Genomic DNA, 18,087 nt, shown 5'->3' with positions numbered 1-18,087 from the left:
ATAATCGAGATACTCAGCTAGCCAAGGTGGATGACTTTATTTTCTTCCATCCCTTAAAGTGGTCCACCAACTCGATTAGCAACTTCACCAAAACAGATCGACTTTGTTGTGACATAAACAAAGTCACCAGAGAAACACTGAAACTAGTGGATATAAAAATTTTTACTCAACAACAAAAAAATGAGCAGCTGGCATCATAATTCAAGACATTCTTGGAAGAAGAGGCCTGCTCAACCCAATATTGCATGATATCTTCGAGCTAAAGATCAATGGTAACAGGATATATCTATAGTTACAACATATCTACAATGCTTCCTTTGATTTACATATAGTTTTCAAACACGTCCTTCACACCTACACTCCAGGCACCCAAAATGAATGTTAATCGCCACTGACTCTGGGCTGTATTCACGCATTTGCAGACATCTGATTGTTCTGAGCTGCCTTTTAAACTCAATCTGCAATCCACGTTCAAATCTGAAGATTTGTTACTATTGAAATTAATATTTGCTATATACCCTGCACTCCAGAATATGCCCCAACAGTCTTATCCTACAATGCTGTGGCTTTTGGGAATTTGTTGGAAAGTTCAGGGCTTTTCTGCATTAGAGCAGTAATCACATGTCAAAATACTTTGTTGAAGGGTGGCGTATGAATCTTTCATTCACTCTGTGACTAGACAACGTGGAGTCGACTGCAAGGAATTTACAGGCATTGCTGATGGGCTGGGAGATACAAGGGATTACCCTGCTGAAAAGGTCTATTTGCTGTGAAGGTGTCTGTATTCTTCCATATTCTCTGCTGGAAACATCGCAGTTCATCACCAGATCCTTCAGGGTTGCTTTGTGGCTGAGCAGATGGGTTGGATTTTTTTTACTGGTGGTGGGAGGAAGAGATGTAAGGCAGGGCCAATGTGAGGACAGATGATACTGGCCAGCAGCCAGAACGATTTCTAAAATTGTATTTCCTGATTGCTATCATTGGGATAAACCTTTCAGATTTTATTTTCTCCTACGAGCACTCTCACTGGGAAATGTTTAAAGATTGCATTGGAAAATGTTCAAAGATTATACAGAAACATTTCCTCGAATGTCGATGATTGCTCAGAAGTCTACAGTGATGAGGTTTGCTGATAGAATCCCATTGATGTAATTTGTCTGTCAGAATGGCCGAAGACAGTTTTTTTTAAAATACACTGTTGTTTTGCACATTTTAACCATCAGAGAAAATGATTTGGATTGATCCTTGTGCGTGTCTCTTTAAGGAAATGTCAAAGTGCTGTACAGCTGTTGAAGTTCAAATTGGGGATGCTGTTGTAATTTTGGAAATGCAGCAGCCAATTTTGAGCACACCAACTTTCAGAAGCTAGCCTGTGAATCTGACAGATAAATATAGTCCTTTAAAGTGGTGCCATGTGATCATTACCAGCGAGCGAGATGGAACCTTGGATTGATATGTAATCCATGAGATGAAGTAGTTACGTTAAACACGAGAGATGCTACATTTGCTGCAATTCTAAAGCAACACATACAAAATGCTGGAGGAACTCAGCAGGTCAGGGAGCATCTACGGAGAGGAACAAACAGTCGACATTTTGGACCAAAGCCCTTCTTCAGAACTGAGAAGGAAGGGGGAAGATGCCAGAGTAAAAAGGTGGGGGAGGGGGAAAGAGGCTCGCTCCTGGAAGGTGAAGGGTGAAGCCAAGTGGGTGGGAAAGGTCAAGGCTGGAGAAGAAGGAACCTGGTAGGACAGGAGAAAGGGAAGAGGGAGGGGACCCAGGGGAATAAAAGTCAGATGAGAAAAGGTCAAATGCCAGAGTGGGAAATAGAAGGAGAGGAGGGAGAGGGGAAAATGTTACTGGAAGGAGGAAACATGCCATCATGCCATCAGATTGGAGGCTACCTAGATGGAATATAAGGTGTTGCTCCTCCACCCTGAGGATAGCCTCCTCACGGACTGACATGTCAAAATGGAGTCAGAATTAAAATGTTTGGCCACTAGGAAGTTCTGCTTTTGGCTGATGGAGCGGAGGTGCACGATGAAGCAGTCCCCCAATTTACAATGGGTCTCACCAATGTAGAGGAGGCTGCATCAGGAGCACCGGACACAAGAGAGAACCCCAGCAGATTTGCAAGTAAGGTGTCACCTCACCTAGAGGGACTGTTTAAGGACTGAATGGAGGTGAGGGAGGAGGTGTATGGGCAGGTGTAGCACCTGGGGCACTTGCATGAATAAGTACTGGAAGGGAGACATGTAGGGAGGGACAAATGGGCTAGGTAGTCATGGAGGAAGAGACCCCTGCGGAAAGCAGAAGAGATGGGGAGGTAAAGGTACGTTTAGTGGTCAGATTCCTCGAGATGGCGAGGATGATTGTTGGATGTGAAGGCTGATGGGTTGGTAGGTAAGGGTGAGAGGAACTCTATCACTGGCAAAGCAGTGGGAAGATGGGATGAGTGTGGATGTTGGGGATATGAAGGGGATGAGGGTGAGGGCAACATCAATAGTGGAGGAAGGAAAACATCTATGATATCCTGGAAAGGAAGGCCAATGAAGTCGTCAGTGTAGTGGAGGAAGAATTGTGAAGTATTACTGGGGAAGGCTTGGAACATGTGGACTGTTCTACGTAGCCAATCAAAAGGAAGGCACAGCTAGGTCTCACGTGGGTGCCCATGGCTACCCCTTGGGTCTGGAGAAAGGAAAAATTTTGAGGGTGAAGACCATTTCTGGAGAGTGGGAGTGGCGCAGGGAGATTGGTCGGTTCTGTTAAGAAAGAGGCGGAGAGCTGGGGGAATAGAAGTGAATAAGGGCTGAACATCCATGGTGAAAATGAGGTGGTCAGAGCCAGAGAATTGAAAGTTATGTTACAGTGTTTATATAAAATAAATTCCAAGGGCTCAGCAGTGCAATGTGTTTGGCATGTTGTACATTTAGTCTGACAGGACACTTTGAGGGGATTAATGTCCTGTGTGGTCACAAAGTTCCAAGCTTGAAGGAATTTGTTTCTGATTGGCGATCTGGGAATTTACCTTATTGATTTGTGTTGGAAACTGAAGGCATTAGTCAGTGGAAGCTGTTCTACTGAGGAAAAAGCAAATTAGTGTGTTGGTCTCGGAGGGTTCTGGCACACACAAGCTGGGCAGAACGATCTGCTTGCATGCTCTGATTCTGTGGCTGACTTCAAGGACCTGTGGCCTGCTGTACCATGCCTGACCTTAACTTCTGAGCAAAGCAGCAAATTATTTCATTCTACTGAATATCTTGGAGCTTGTCATACAGAGATCTACTTCTGAATTATAGCCAGAATACCATATTCAACTTTTGCTGTTGTGGGCTGAATCAAGGGTGGTGATGAATCAGCATACAGGAGGGAGACTGAAAAATTGGCTGAGTGTTGTCGTAACAACAACCTCTCACTCAATGTCAGCAAGACCAAGGAACTTCTTGTAGACTTCAGGAGAGGGAAACCGGAGGTCCATGAGCAAGTCCTCATTGGCAGAGTAAAGGTGGAGAGGGTTAAATTCCTGGGTGTTACTATTTCAGAGGACCCGTCCTGGACCCTGCACGTAAGTGCAATTGTGAAGAAAGCACAGCAGTGCCTCTACTTCCTTAGGAGTTTGCAGAGATTCAGCATGACAACTAAAACTTTGACAGACTTCTAGAGATGTGTAATGAGAGTCCATTGACTGGTTGCATCATGGCCTGGTATGGAAACGCCAATACCGTTGAATGGAAAACCTGACAAAAAGTAGTGGATTCGGCCCAGTACATCCTGGGTAAAGCCTATCCAGCCACTGAGCACATCTACATGAAAAGCTGCCGTAGGAAAGCAGCATCCATCATCAGAGATCCCCACCACCCAGGCCACGCTCTCTTCTTGCTGCTGCCATCAGGTAGATAGTGCAAGAGCTTCAGGCTTCGCAACACCAGGTTCAAGAACAGTTACTACCCTTCAATTATCAGGCTCCTGAACAAAAGAGAGACAACTGCACTCATCAATTGAGATGTTCCTACAACCAACGATTTCACTTTAAAGACTCTTTATCTCATGTTTTCATTATTTATCGCTATTTATTTATACTTGCACTTGCACAGTTTGTTGTCCCCTGCACTCTGGTTGATCTTTCATTGATCCTGTTACAGTTACTATTCTATAGATTTGCTGAGAATGGCCAGGAAGCTGAATCTCAGGGTTGTGTGTGGTGACATATATGTACTTTGATAATAAATTTTACTTTGAACTTTTGAGTAAGATGAAAAGGGATCTAGTGTTTTCCCAGCATAAGTAACAAATAAACTGTTCTCTAGACGTGCCCAGGCATCATCCCTGATGAAGATGGCAGAGTTTGTTATCAAAACATCGGTTAAAATTGATACCTGTACTCTGCTGGAAGAGTTTTTGAGTAAGATGCTCTCCTAAGGGGTTGGGTGGCTGTAGCATGATTTTAAAAGCAGATCCTCTTTATTCACTTTGCCAATACGTATGAGATTGTCAACCTCACCATCAAATCCTTTCACCTTCACTCAAAGCTGAAACCCTCCAGTTTGTCAATGCAAGTGCAGTCTGTTGGAGCTCACATCATTCAAACTTTCGGCAGCTCTCCCCAGCATACCCTCATTTGTGAAGAAAGGTTGAATAAGCTAGCGGTTTTCTCTCTGGACTGAAGGAGGATGAGAGGAAGCTTGAAAGGGGTGTACAAAATGATGAGGCATAGATCGAGTGGATAGCCAGAGACCTTTTCCCCAGGGTGGAAATTGCTGATAGGGCACAATTTTAAGGTGACTGGAGGAAAGTAAAGGGGAGAACAAAGGGGAGGATGCCTGAATAGAAAGGTGGGGAAGGAGAAATCAATATTCAGGTTGGAGGTTACCCAGTCAGAATATAAGGTGTTGCTCCTTCACGCTGTGGGTGACATGGGCTGGCATGTCAAAACAAGAATGAGAATTGGAATTAAAATGCTTGGCCACTGGGAAGATCCACTTTTGGCAGATTGAGTGGTGGTGACCAGGAAGTTTCTCTGATCTCTTGTTGTCTCCTTCGTGCATTCCAAGCACGCAATCATCAAAATGTTGGATCCTGTCCCATCCATGTGGATTTTTCTTCAATGGGACAGCTCCCATTGACTAATTCCATGCTGCAGTTTCTCTGAAAACAGTTTCAGAAACCTGTTGCTACATTAGGAGTGCTCCTACACTTGGCTGTCTGCCTTCTGATGGCTCTTCACTCTTGCTGTCTCTCTCTTGCAGGAACGTACCTGTCTGACCTCACCTACATTGATGCAGCGTATCCAGCAACAGCAAGCATCCTAGAAGACGAGCGTCGCAGCGATCAGATCAACAACATTTTGCGGGTTATCAGTGACTTTCAGCAATCCTGTGTGTACGGTAATAGCTTGTCGAAGTAGAACCTGCTGTTCTCTGTTCACATCCCTTGCCTGGCCTCATCTTCCAGCCGGAGCTGCTTCCCCTCCCCCAACTTCTTACTCTGGCTTCTCTCCTTTCCTTTTCCGTCCTCATGAAGGGTCTTGGCCTGAAAAGTCAACCATAGATGCTGCCTGAACTTCTGAGCTCCTGCAGCAATTTTGTGGTGCTCTGGATTTCCAGCATCTGCAGAATCACTTGTGTTCAATTCTGTCTGTCTCTCCTGCTTCAGCTTTTGCTTCCTTACTTGTCTTCCTACTTTTCATCCCTCTTTGTCTTTCTCCAGGCCACGACCACGCTAGCTGCTGCTCAGCCATCTTTGGCAGGAGTAGAAGAAGCCCCTCTACAAGACTGAATAATAAAGGACAAGGAATACTGCATTTTGAAGTCTTGTAACTTTAGAGTTCTATGCAAATCCATTGGTAGGATAAATGAGCCAATATCAGTATCTTCCGTAAGGCCAGAATCCTCACCATCAAGGCTCAACACTGTCTGCATGCCTGACACTAAATCACCCAAAATAAGTACTCCAGTCTAAGCTTTGTCACATCAGCCCAGCCAGTTCAGGGAGAACAGAGAGAATCCTTCAGGACTGAGTACAAAGCCTCTTTGGGGAGAAACCATGTAACAGTATCAGCTTCTGGGAATCCCAAGGCCATAACAGCTGAAACTAGAGAAGCATTCAGAAGGCACAAAGTGCTTTGAGTCTTTTGAGGAACAGAAGACCATGTGTGCATTGGAAAGGGCATTCAATGATCCAAAGAACTTGTCACAGCACTGACAATCTGACTATCTGGCCTGGGACTTCTCTGGCTGGGTTGATGACATTTCACATTAATTCTTTTCCTCCATCTCCACGTATGATGTCTGACCTTCGTGTTAATATTCTAACTTGCATTGTTTATAGATCTTCCATCGTTACCTCATGTCCAGATGTATCTGGACTCTGAACAATACATTGAGGAGCTACAATCCTTCTTGGAGCAAGACAACTACAGGTGTGTTCTGCCATTGTCTCCAGTACGACTCTCCAAGGTTATTTTTGTTTTTACTTCTACTGTTGAATTAGACAGGAGGAAGTTGGGCCTTTTCCTGTAAAATAAACACTGGCTGCTTTCCAAAACATTGATCCAGTTGAGATTTGCGGGATTCCAGAGTTATTCCACGAGACTCACGTATGATTTAATGTCATTCCACAGACTATCTCAATTGCTTGAACCTGTGTCATGGTCTCCGCGTCGAGCCTCTGAAAGAGAAGCTGAAGGTGAGGGTTCCGACTTTGTGCAAAGCTGTAGTGCAGGCAGTCAAGGCCACTGTGAGGTCAAGAGTCCTATCATACTAGCGGACAGTTCAATCGTTTTATAACCAAGAAACCGTCCTTGAGCCTTGTGCTTTTGAGGAACAGTTATCAGGGTGTATTGTCATGACTTTCAAAAGTCCTAAAGCACCTTCCCACCAACGAAGTTCTCTGTCTTTGTATTATAGCTCGCATAAGCAACACGGTTTTCACCAGATAATCTAGTAACGTTGAGCATGGATGAAGGTTGAGTAAGATACTAGGGAAAGCTTTTGCTTCACTTTGGTATGACGTTGGAGGTCTTTCTGGTTGGCCTGGATTAAACATTGCACCTGAAAGATGCCATACTCCTGGTGACGTGCTGGACTATTAGCTTACACTTTTGTACTGGTATTTCTGGAGTGGAAAATTGAATCCACAGCTTTAGTCAGAGGGGTGAAAGGGAAGGCATTCACTCAGCCACTGAAAATGATTTTATTGTGGGGAGTGATTTGCACCATGGTAGAATGGGCACTGCATTAAATCCTTTATTTTCTAAGGAGCTGTTGTCACCTATGAGTGAGGAGGGAAGATTGGTTCTGGCAGGAGGAGGTTATTTCTATTGAACAGAGTAACAAGTTCTGTCTAAGCTCACTCTACCCCTCTGTCTCAGGTCCACTGTCCTCCACTGAAGCAGTTGAATTCTCTGATGATGATGCCACAGTCACGTGTCTGCGCCTGATGCGTGGGCACAGGAAATGGAAGAGTGCTGATTACCAGTAAGTGATGGGCTTCACTCTGAAGGTGTTGGGCAAGTATCTGTCACTGTGCATCAAATTTCATGACATATGCCGGAGATTCAACCAGATTCAGAGTCTGTCAACCATAATGGCTGCTAAGCGGGACTGCAGGTGTCTGCGTAAAACCAGCCTCCAGCGGCACAGCGCTGAACTCACCCTTTGTCACAATGGGCACCATCTGCTGCATCTTAAACCTGGCCAAGGGGAGTTTCCGGGGAAAGACAACCATGCTGAGCTACCATCTGATGCAGAATGACATTGAGAGAAGCTTTGAATGATGTGAGAGGATGCCATCTGCTCCCAAGAATAGTTTATTTAACTTCATTAACTTAATTGAATTATTTTTTGACCCAATGAGTAAGGATAACAGATTTTCACATCTGAAGCACATTAGAGTTGTATGTTTGGGCATCTGGGTGGTTTTGTGTGATCATCATTCCTAATGACAGTTTTAAATTCCAGGACAGCCACCGTGATTTGAACTCTGCTCCGAGTCCACATCTCTGGTAATTAGTCAGATAACTTGGGTACCATCGATCACCACTGATTCCTTGAAGGCAGGCAGGGCTTTCCACTCCATCCCACTGCCGCTTTCTTGGAGTCCGTGGATGGGGTCTCCCATCTCCAGATGGCACCTTGCTGGAGGTCAGGGGTACCCCTGTCCCACACGGATGGTGTGGGGGAGTTCTCTTTGAAAGTCATATACATTCTGGCGGACTGGACAGTCTTTAATCTTATTCAGTCTGTTTAATTTCTGGCAGTTGCTTTGCCCCTCAGATGATAGTCGTGGAGGGAGCTGGAGGACACCGAGCACAACGTGAAGGTCAAGCTGTGATCCCATCTTTGCATTACTGACTCTTTTAGTCCTGTTTTGTAGGTGGCTGTAGATTCAGTGTCCTCACCGTATCCCTCCTACTTTGTACAGCAGTAGGCGAGCAAGCATCACAGATCCCAAGAGGGCCTCGTTCCTCAGCGGTCGACCTCACAGTCTCTTGGATGATAGTGTGATGGAAGATAGTTTGCCGTGGGTGATGCAGGCTGAAAACCGCTCTCCAGACGAGTCATGGCCAGGTACTGTCTGGGAGCACTGTCTGCTTGAATGATTTCATAGAACACAGCACTGTACAGCACAGCAAGCGGCCCTTTGGCCCACAATGTTATGGTGAACCAGCTAAAAGTAAATCCGAAAATGAATCACTCCTACCTACACAGTGTCCATATCCCTCCACCTTCCTCGTATCCATGTGCCTATCTAAATATCTCTTAAAAGCCTCAAATGTATGTCTCTACCACCGTACCAGACAGCACATACCAGGCATCCACCACCCTTTGAGTAAAAGAATCTTGCCCCTCATATCCCCTTTGAACCCACCCCCTCTCCTCTTCAATGCATGCCCTCTGGTATTAGACATTTCAACCCTGGGAAATAAGTGCTCCCTGCCTACTCTAACTATGCCTCTTATAATCGTATAAACCTCTATCAGATCTCCCCCCAACCTCCGTCGCTCCTGAGAAAACAACTCATTTTTCCAGCCTCTTGTGATAGCTTAACCCCTCTAAACCTGGCAGCATCCTGGTAAACCTCTTCTGCACCCTCTCCAAAGCCTCAACATCCCTCCTATAATGGGGTAATCAGAACTGTATGCAATACTCCAAATGTAGCCCAACCTTTGCTACAGATCAGGTTTATATTTCTATCGTGCCTTTTGCGGCTTCAAGCAATGAAATACTCCCTGAAGTGTAGTCAGTCACTGCAGTAAGAGAGCTAACATCCAATTTGTGCACAGCAGTTTCCTTGTGGTAATGAGTAGAAAATTGCTTTCTTATCAGTGATAAATATTGAATATTAATGGTAGAAATTGCACACTTTTGACTAATATATAAAAGCAAGGATGTAATGTTCAGACATTATAAAGCCTCACTTGGAGTAGTGTGAGCAGTTTTGGGTCCCTTATCCAAGAAGGGATGTGCTGCCACTGGAGAGGGCTCAAAGGAGGTTCATGAAAATAATTTCATGATAAAAAAGCTTGACATAAGAGGAGCATTGGATGGCTCTGGGTCTGTACTCACCATAATTCAGGTGAACGGGGGGGGGGGGGGGAATCTCTTTGAAACCTATTGAATGTCGAAAGGCCTCAATAGAGTGGATGTGGAGAGGATGTTTCCTTTGGTGGGGGGAATCTAAGACCAGATGACAGAACCCTAGAATAGAGGGACATCCATTTAGAATGGAGATGAGGAATTCCTTTAGCCAGAGGGTGGTGAATCTTGGGAATTCATTGCCACAGGCAGCAGTGGAGGCCAAGTCATTGGGTATATTTAAGGCAGAGGTTGATAGGCTCTTGATAAGTCAGGGCATGAAGGGACACAGGGAGAGGGCAGGAGATTGGGGCGGAGTGGGAAACTCCATCAACCATGATGAAATGGTGGAGCAGACTCGATGGTCCAAATAGCCTAATTTTGCTCCTATATCTTATGGTCTTTATGGTCCAAGGTCGCTCTGTAGATCAATTATATTCCTATATGTCCTCATTTCTCATATAAAAATATGTTAAACTGAAGTGAAATCAAACAACATTTATCATTTTTGAATACTTTTATAAGATTACTTAACACAAATGTTACTGTTTATTGGAAGCTTCACAAACTGAAGTTCATACCTCACATTCTGTCAGAGTTGATTATCTTTGTCAGAAGGACTTGCAGTTGAACACCAAGGGAAGCACCTTTCAACAGTTCAGCAGCCTATGGGAGGCAAAAACGACGCAAGTCATCAGTCGTGATTGCGGTAGATAGCCAGTGTTTGTTTCCCATGGTAAAGGTGTTTAAACTAGATTACATAAGGTGAGAGGGAGGAGGTTTAAAGGAGATCAGAAGGGTAAATTTTTCACACAGTAGTTGGCATCTGGAATGAAGTACCAGCGGAAGTAGTGGAGGCAGGAAAAGTATTAACATAGAGGATGCATCTTAACATCCAGAAGCTTTCCCAGCACCTTAATAAGTAGGTGAACGAGCAGGGATATGGGATATATGTAGGCAAGTGGAACTATGGATAGGTGTGATGGCTGGCATAGACATAATGGGCTAAAGGACCTGTTTCTATGTTATACAACTCTGACTGGTACAATTGTTCAGTAAAATGTCACGGGATCTTTTGCATCCACTTGGAGTCAGACCTCAAACAAGAGAGCATCTGCAGATGCTGGAAATCAAGGTAACACACACAAAATTCTGGGGGATGTCAGCAGCCAGGCAGCAGCTGTAGAAACGAGTCAACAATTGACATTTTGGGCTGAGACCCTTCATCAGGACTTGGGGGGGGGGGGGGGGGGAATGATGCAAAGTCAGAGTAAGAAGGTGGAGGAAGAGAAGGTGGAAGGTAGTAGGTGATAGGTGAAATCAGGAGAGCGGAGGGGTGAAGTAAAGAGCTGAGTTGATTTGTGAGCGAGATAAAGGACTGGAGAAGAGGGAATCTGATAGATGAGAGCAGAAGACCATGGAAGAAAGGGAAGGGAGGGGAGCACCAGAGGGAGGTGATGGACAGGTAAGGAGATGAGGAAAGAGAGGGGGAACGGGAATGGGGAATGTTGAAGAAGAGGAGGGGGGGGTAATTACCAAAAGTTTGATAAATCAATGTATTCCATCTGATGGCATGAACAAGGTGTTGCTTCTCCAACCTGCACGTGGCCTCATCACGAGGCAGAGGAGGCCATGGACTGACATGTCAGAATGGGAATGGGAAGTAGAATCGAAATGGGTGGCCACTGGGAGATCCATACTTTTTCTGGTGGGTGTTTGGCGAAGCAGTCTCCCGATCTACGTCAGGTCTCACTGAGCGCACATGGGACAGAAGATGACCCCAACAGACGCTCAGGTGAAGTGTCACCTCACCTGGAAGGACTGTTTGGGGCCCTGAGTGGTAGTGGGGGAGGAGGTGTAGGGTCAGGTCTGGCATTTGTTCCACTTGCAAGGGTTAGTACCTCATTAATATCCCATTTGAAATACAACAGCAGTCCCTCAGTACAACATTGGAGTGCGTTTAAGCCTCTGGAGGAATTTCACCCTGGAGCTTGTATCTAGCACTGACATATTAGATATTTCCTATCAGCTGACATCTCTTGAATGCGACATCAAATCAAGATCCTGTCTATGTTCACAGGCTGATGCAGAAAGATCTCACAGCAGTATTTCAAAGAGCAGGGATGTTTATCTTGGTGGCCTGACATTAACACTTACCTTTCAAAGCTAAAACAGATAATCTTTCATTGACTATGGTCTCTTTAGCATTTCAAAAGAACACCATTTTCAGTTTAATGCTGCTTGTGAAGTTGTGAAGACAGGTTACATATTCCAACATGACAATCCACAGCAATCCCACAGGACTTGAGTGCTTCTTTGCACCCTTGTACCTCTTGCTTCCCCCCACCCCCATCACCAAGCATGCAATTCGCAGGAAGTCCATTGCCATGGGGCAGTTTTATGACCCAGTGGCAGACCCTTACTACCTTTCTGGGTGTAGTTCCTTGTGTTAGCAGTGAGTATCAAATGGAATGGCCTCGGGGTCACATTTCATACCTTGAGACACTAGAGAACTATGTCCATTAGACATGAGGACAGAATTACCGTAGATTCCGGACTACAGAGCGCACCTGATTATTAGCCGCAGGCTCTAATTTTAGAAATAAAATCAATTTTTTAATTGTAAAGGCCGCACCGGATTTTAGGCCGCACCGCTACTTTTAAATATACATACGTATCGGTAATACAAATTACGTTGCATATACTTTTTTACTGAACAGCACGAACAACATTCCAATATCTCCTAGCGACTGGTAAAAATATATATATTGCAGCCTACCAGGAAAAGTTATTGATCGACTTTAACTTAAAAGCAGCGTTTTCGATCGGGTCTAATCGGGTCTGACGCTTGCGCAATGCGATCGGGTCTAATCGGGTCTGACGCTTGCGCATTGCGATCGGGTCTAATCGGGTCTGACACGCTTGCGCAATGCGATCGGGTCTAATCGGGTCTGACGCTTGCACAATGCGATCGGGTCTAATCGGGTCTGACACGCTTGCGCAATGCGATCGGGTCTAATCGGGTCTGACGCGCTTGCGCAATGCGCTCGGGTCTAATCGGGTCTGACGCTTGCGCATTGCGATCGGGTCTAATCGGGTCTGACGCTTGCGCAATGCGCTCGGGTCTAATCGGGTCTGACGCGCTCGGGTCTTGCTTCGAGTATTTTCCATGTTGATGAGGGTGAGTACAAATGACTGATTTACAATAATTTAATTGTGAAAGTGCGCTTGATTTATCGTACAATTTCATTGGACCTCTGTGAACTACTCATCAATTTTATTGGTCTACTGTTACGAGGCAAAATGTTTACGAGGCGGCATGAAAAAAAAACCATGTATTAGCCGCTCTGGATTATAGGCCGCAGAGTTCAAAGCTGTTCAAAATGTGGGAAAAAAGTAGCGGCTTATAATCCGGAATCTACGGTAGGTCTTTTGGCCCATTTAGTCTGTTCTTCCATTCTTCCATGGATGATTTATTGTCCCCCGTGACCCCATTCTCCTGCCTTCTCCCTGTATCCTTTGACTCCCTGAATAATCAAGAACCTAGCAACCTGTGCTTTAAATAACCCAATGACTTGGCCTCCACAGTCATCCGTGGCAATAGATCCCACAGATTTATCACCCTTTGGCTAAAGAAATCCCTCCTCGTCTCTGATGTCCATCCCACCTTGCATGTGGAAATTTCACAGGGGATTGGACCCAGATCATTGGTGTAGAGGCATTGGCACTTCTAGCGCCACCACTCTGCCATTCTTGGGCACGGTCCTCTTACTCCCAGATCTCTAGCACACTTTTCCCCCAGTTGCCTGCAGAACTGGGGAATGCCTTGGGGAGAAATGCAAAAGGACATGGAGTCAGGAGACTGCAGATGCCAGCATCTGGAATAACAGATAATCTTCAGGAGGAATTCAGAGGGTGAAGTAGCATCTATAGTTGGGGTGGGGGGGGGGGGGGGAATAGTCAGCGTTTTGGGTCGAACTCCTACTTCAGAACTTTTATTTTGTGAGAAACTCTCATTTCTTACAGCTACCCAAGAAGAAAGCAGTGATAATGATGAGCAGAGCACACGGCCAACTTTTGAAAGGTGAGAGACTGCACAATTGGATGAGGTTGGATTTGTCACATTGTGTGGGCAGGAAGTTAACATAGAACAATACAGCACAGTACAGGCCCTTCGGCCCACAGTGTTGTGCCGACCAACAATGTTGTTCCGGTTTTAAGCGTGAAGCCTTGTGATGAGCTCAAGGTTGCTCCTGATTCAGTGTCCCAGTTGGATCAGGATCAATATTTTGACCACGCATTATGAAGAGGTTCCATGAAGTAGGCTCATGGCCCGTGGAATTTAAGTGGTTTGAGGTCTTTGTCTTTTACTTTGTTCCTAGGCAGACAAAAAGCACATCGCTGCAGGTGGGATGGAATATAATTATAAAAACTGCAGTAAATCCTTTCAGAAAAGAAGTTGGGAAACATTTCACATGAAGGGTGGAAGAAGTGTATAACTGATAATATAGGCTGGTGATGACTTGACCTTGTGCACAGAAGGCAGAAAGGCCAGTCATTTCTTATGCACTAAAATTCCGAACCAGAGTAACTAGAGGAAACCCACACAGTCACAGGGAAAACGTGCAAACTCCTTCCAGGCAGTGGTGGGAATTGAACCTGTGTCGGCTCTGAAAGTGGTCAGCACAGCACTTTACAGTCCAATACCTGCCGCTGCCTGTAAGGAGTTTGTATGTTTTCCCCATGACCACACAGGTTTCCCCTGGGTGGTCCGGTTTCTTCACACAGTCCAAAGATGTACCAGTTAGTAGGTTAATTGGCCATTATAAATTGTCCAATGATTAGGCTAGGGTTAAATCGTGGGATCCCTGGGTGGCGTGGCTTGAAGGGCCTATCCCATACTGTATCTCAATAAATAAATAAATAGCTGGATTCTTCTTTTCCCTAGCCCCCCCACCCCCCCCCCCAGGCCATAAGACTAAACTCCCTGCTACCACCCAGCTCTCAACACTTCTGAACCCCAGTAAGGGTCTTGCTGTTTACTTTTTAAACTTGTGGTAAATGTGCCTTATTGCAAGTCTCAATTTTCTGAAATGCGTTTTATTATTTGCCATTTCATTTGTGATAATATTACTTTGTGATGTGTGAATTATATGTACTGTGTTGTGCATCATGGTCCAGAGGCAGTGTACATGTATTTGCATGAATGACAATAAACTTGAACTTGATATTTTAAAATCCAAGGTGTGTGATCACCAGAAGCTTTAGGAGATGCAGTGCCAATGTGGTAGATAAAATACAGATTGATTGTGTTCTTGGTGGTGGAGCAGGCCAAGAGATGTATAGTCGTTTGTCTCTCTTGCCGACCACCACACCCCTTGAGTGTATGTTCACAGGGATTTGTTTCTGGCACAGGACTCGACTGTATCATTCCCTGGGTACCGAGGCACGGAAGACGCAGAGCTGCAGCAGGGATGTAGCCGGGTATGTAATCCTCACTGAGAGGACTGTTACACTGATGGTCAACGTCTTTGATTTTAGTCCGTGGTAATGATAGAGGAGAGCCTGTATTTAGACTCTTCAGGTATCTGGTTAGAATGCAGATGTTTTGCTTTTGTGTTCCAAAGTCTGGAAAGGAAAATTTCAGTGAAAGGGGAATGAGGTTTCTTTGGCACTCGTGGTTTATATAGCCATTGACATTCAGCTCAGATGGTACCAAGTACCCACCTGTAAGGAGTTTGTATGACTGTGTGGGTTTCCTCCGGATGCTCTGGTTTCCTCCCACAGTCCACAAACATACTGGTTAGTAGGTTAATTGGTCATTGTAAGTTGTCACATGATTGGGCTAGAGCCTGATCCTCGCTGTTTCTCAATAAAATACATGAATACCAAAGCTGAATTCTATATTTGCTCTTTGTTTGATATGTGCTGTGTCGCATGACGTTTCGTTCATGGTCTCATGACCATGATTGTTCTTGGCAATTTTTTTGACAGAAGTGGTTTGCCATTGCCTTCTGGGTAGTGTCTTTACAAGATGGGTGATCCTAGCCATTATTAATTAATACTCTTCAGAGATTGTCTGCCTGGCGTCTCTGATCACATAACCTGGACCTGTGATGTGTCCCATCTGCTCATATGACCATCTACTACTTGCTCCCATGTCTTCATGTGACCCTGATCAGAGGATTACGTTGGTGCTACATCTTGCCCAAGGGAGACCTGCAGGCCAGCGGAGAGAAGGATAGCCTTGCAGCTCCTTTGGCAGAGACGTATCTCCACACTGCCACCCAAATTTGCAGGAATATTTGTGTCATAACCTACAAGAACACAGGTCAAGTGCTGGGTGTGGGTCAAAGCTGGCAAGGATTTCTTCAAAATAGCACACAGAACAACCCCATAGCCTCATTAATTTTCCCTGTTGCCAAATCTCCACACATTTCCATCTACTTCTGGATTGAAGCCAATGGTAGAGTGATTAAATTTGAGCAAGAGCATAGAATTACAGAATGCAGAGTTACTAGAGGAGTATTTAGTGATGGGAAAGGTCAAAATCCTAGAGTAGTGATTCCCAACTTCTTGGAATACAAGTTCCACTTGTCCACACTCAGTAGGTTTTGTATCCATGTTGCCATCAGTTTCTGTTGGCATGATGGGTACTCTGAGAAGCTGAGGATTTCTAAACACTGCTGGCAGCTAATGTTTTGAGTGTGTCACCAAGGCACATTTAGTAAAGTTGCTATCTCACAGTGCTGATGGTCCTGTTCAATCTTGACCAGTGTTACCTGTGTGGAACTTTCAGTTCCTCTCTTTGACTGCGTAGGTTTCCCCTGGGTGCTCCAGTTTCATCCCATGTCCCAGAGATATGTGGACTGGAAGGTGAATTGTCCTTTGTAGATTATCCTTAGTCTATACATAGGAATCTAGGGCAAGTAGATGGGATTGCTGGGAGAATAGGTTACAAGGAATGAGATTGTACCATTCTGTGTGCCAGCTAGACTCAATGGGATGAGCATTGTCCTGTGTTATGAAAATAAAAATAAGTAATTGTGACAATGTGGAAATTCTGTTAATATCAAGACATTACTCAGACAAGAGCCAATGTCGGTTTGCGGGCATTGCATTGTTATCCAATACTCTGTAGCTGACTTCCCATATTCCACTCATCTGCCATCAGAGGTTATGTCATTGAGTCGAGAGTAATGTTTCTAGCTCTGCTCTGCTCCTCTTAGACCCATATTGCCTGATGGTCAAGGATGTGCAACCATTGAAAGTCTTCTGCGGAGGAAAACCATCCTGAAGAATGGCAAGAAACCACTGGTAGGGAATTGGTCCTCGCACTGCCTCCCATTGGCAGTCTTTTATTTCTGTTGGCCAGTTATCAGAGGGAGATGGGTACTGAATGACTTGATACTATTAACCACGTTATAGACACAAAGACATAATGTGCTTGCACAAATGGGCTTCCCCTTGGGGATACATTTCCTTTGTTCTACTCATCCCTTCCTCACTTCTCTGATACTAAATAACTAAATTGTTTTTCTCACTTGGTTCTGTTGATTGATCCTGGACATGAAATGGTCTAGTATTTCTCTTCCCACAGATGCTGCCCAACCTGCTGAGTGTTTTAGACCAGAGAGTAAGAGTGGGTGCAACTGACCCCTCCCTATACAAATGAAAATCACTTTTTTAAAAAAGCTGTAGATACTGAAAATTTCTCATTCAATCATGTGTCTATCATTCATTCTTTGGGGTGTCTTGTTTCATGGATGCCTGTGAAGAGTAAGAATTTTAGATTGTATACTTTATACATTCTCTGATATTAAACTGAACCATTTAATTTGAATCTAAAATACTAGCAAAATGTTGGAAGCATGCAGCAGGTCAGGTGGTATCTGGGAAGAGTTAATGTTTTGGGTTGAAGATATTTTGACCTTTTCAATTTTAGGTTTAGGTTTAAAGAACATAATTCTGCAAATATACCTTCTTTAAAGTTACTTTGTGCTGTGGGTGGAATATTTTCCATAGTGGGCTTTGGTCTGAGCTGAACAGCCAGCATTTGAGGCATTGTACCTCATTACCTGCTAACCTTGTGATAAGGATGAGAAGGAAAAAAATTGCATTTCCGTAAACATTTTATGATGTCCTAAAGTAATCTTCAGTCAGTGAAAATTTTCTATATCATTATTCCTGTAATAATGTAGGAAAGCCAACAGTAATTTGTACAGAGGAAATTAAAACAAAACAGCAGTGTAACAACGGCTAAGTTAGCCAGGGTGCCGGAACAGCCATGGGAAATTGTCATGGGTTGATTTTCACTGAGATTTAATTGTGATGTTGATGGAGTACAGTGCTGTCCTGGAGTCTCAGCTTCAATTGTGTTCAAGGTTCTGGACTAGGCTCTCTTTTCTTTCTGAGTATGTGTTAGGCTGTTAATTGGGTCATGCTATTAACTATATCCCTTGTGCAGCAATGGATGTGCTTTTAGCAGTCTCATCAGAAGATAAACTCTGAACT

At 44.5% G+C, this 18,087-nt stretch overlaps 1 protein-coding gene across 1 annotated transcript in view; it reads left to right on the top strand.

The window, feature by feature from the left end:
* Positions 1-18,087, top strand: part of LOC140739676 (ras-specific guanine nucleotide-releasing factor RalGPS2-like) — a 127,962-nt gene that overhangs the window by 96,244 nt on the left and 13,631 nt on the right. The window contains exons 10-17 of the mRNA XM_073068048.1: positions 5,245-5,382; positions 6,326-6,416; positions 6,618-6,682; positions 7,368-7,473; positions 8,420-8,565; positions 13,600-13,657; positions 14,989-15,057; positions 16,803-16,890. Of these exons, the coding sequence (XP_072924149.1) occupies positions 5,245-5,382; positions 6,326-6,416; positions 6,618-6,682; positions 7,368-7,473; positions 8,420-8,565; positions 13,600-13,657; positions 14,989-15,057; positions 16,803-16,890 (761 nt within the window). The remainder of the gene's footprint in view (positions 1-5,244; positions 5,383-6,325; positions 6,417-6,617; positions 6,683-7,367; positions 7,474-8,419; positions 8,566-13,599; positions 13,658-14,988; positions 15,058-16,802; positions 16,891-18,087) is intronic.

The sequence above is a fragment of the Hemitrygon akajei genome, chromosome 16, assembly GCF_048418815.1.
Source record: "Hemitrygon akajei chromosome 16, sHemAka1.3, whole genome shotgun sequence".
Lineage (NCBI taxonomy): Eukaryota > Metazoa > Chordata > Chondrichthyes > Myliobatiformes > Dasyatidae > Hemitrygon > Hemitrygon akajei.
The sequence above is the reverse complement of the archived record's forward strand: the minus strand, read 5'-3'. Positions and strand labels throughout refer to the sequence as shown.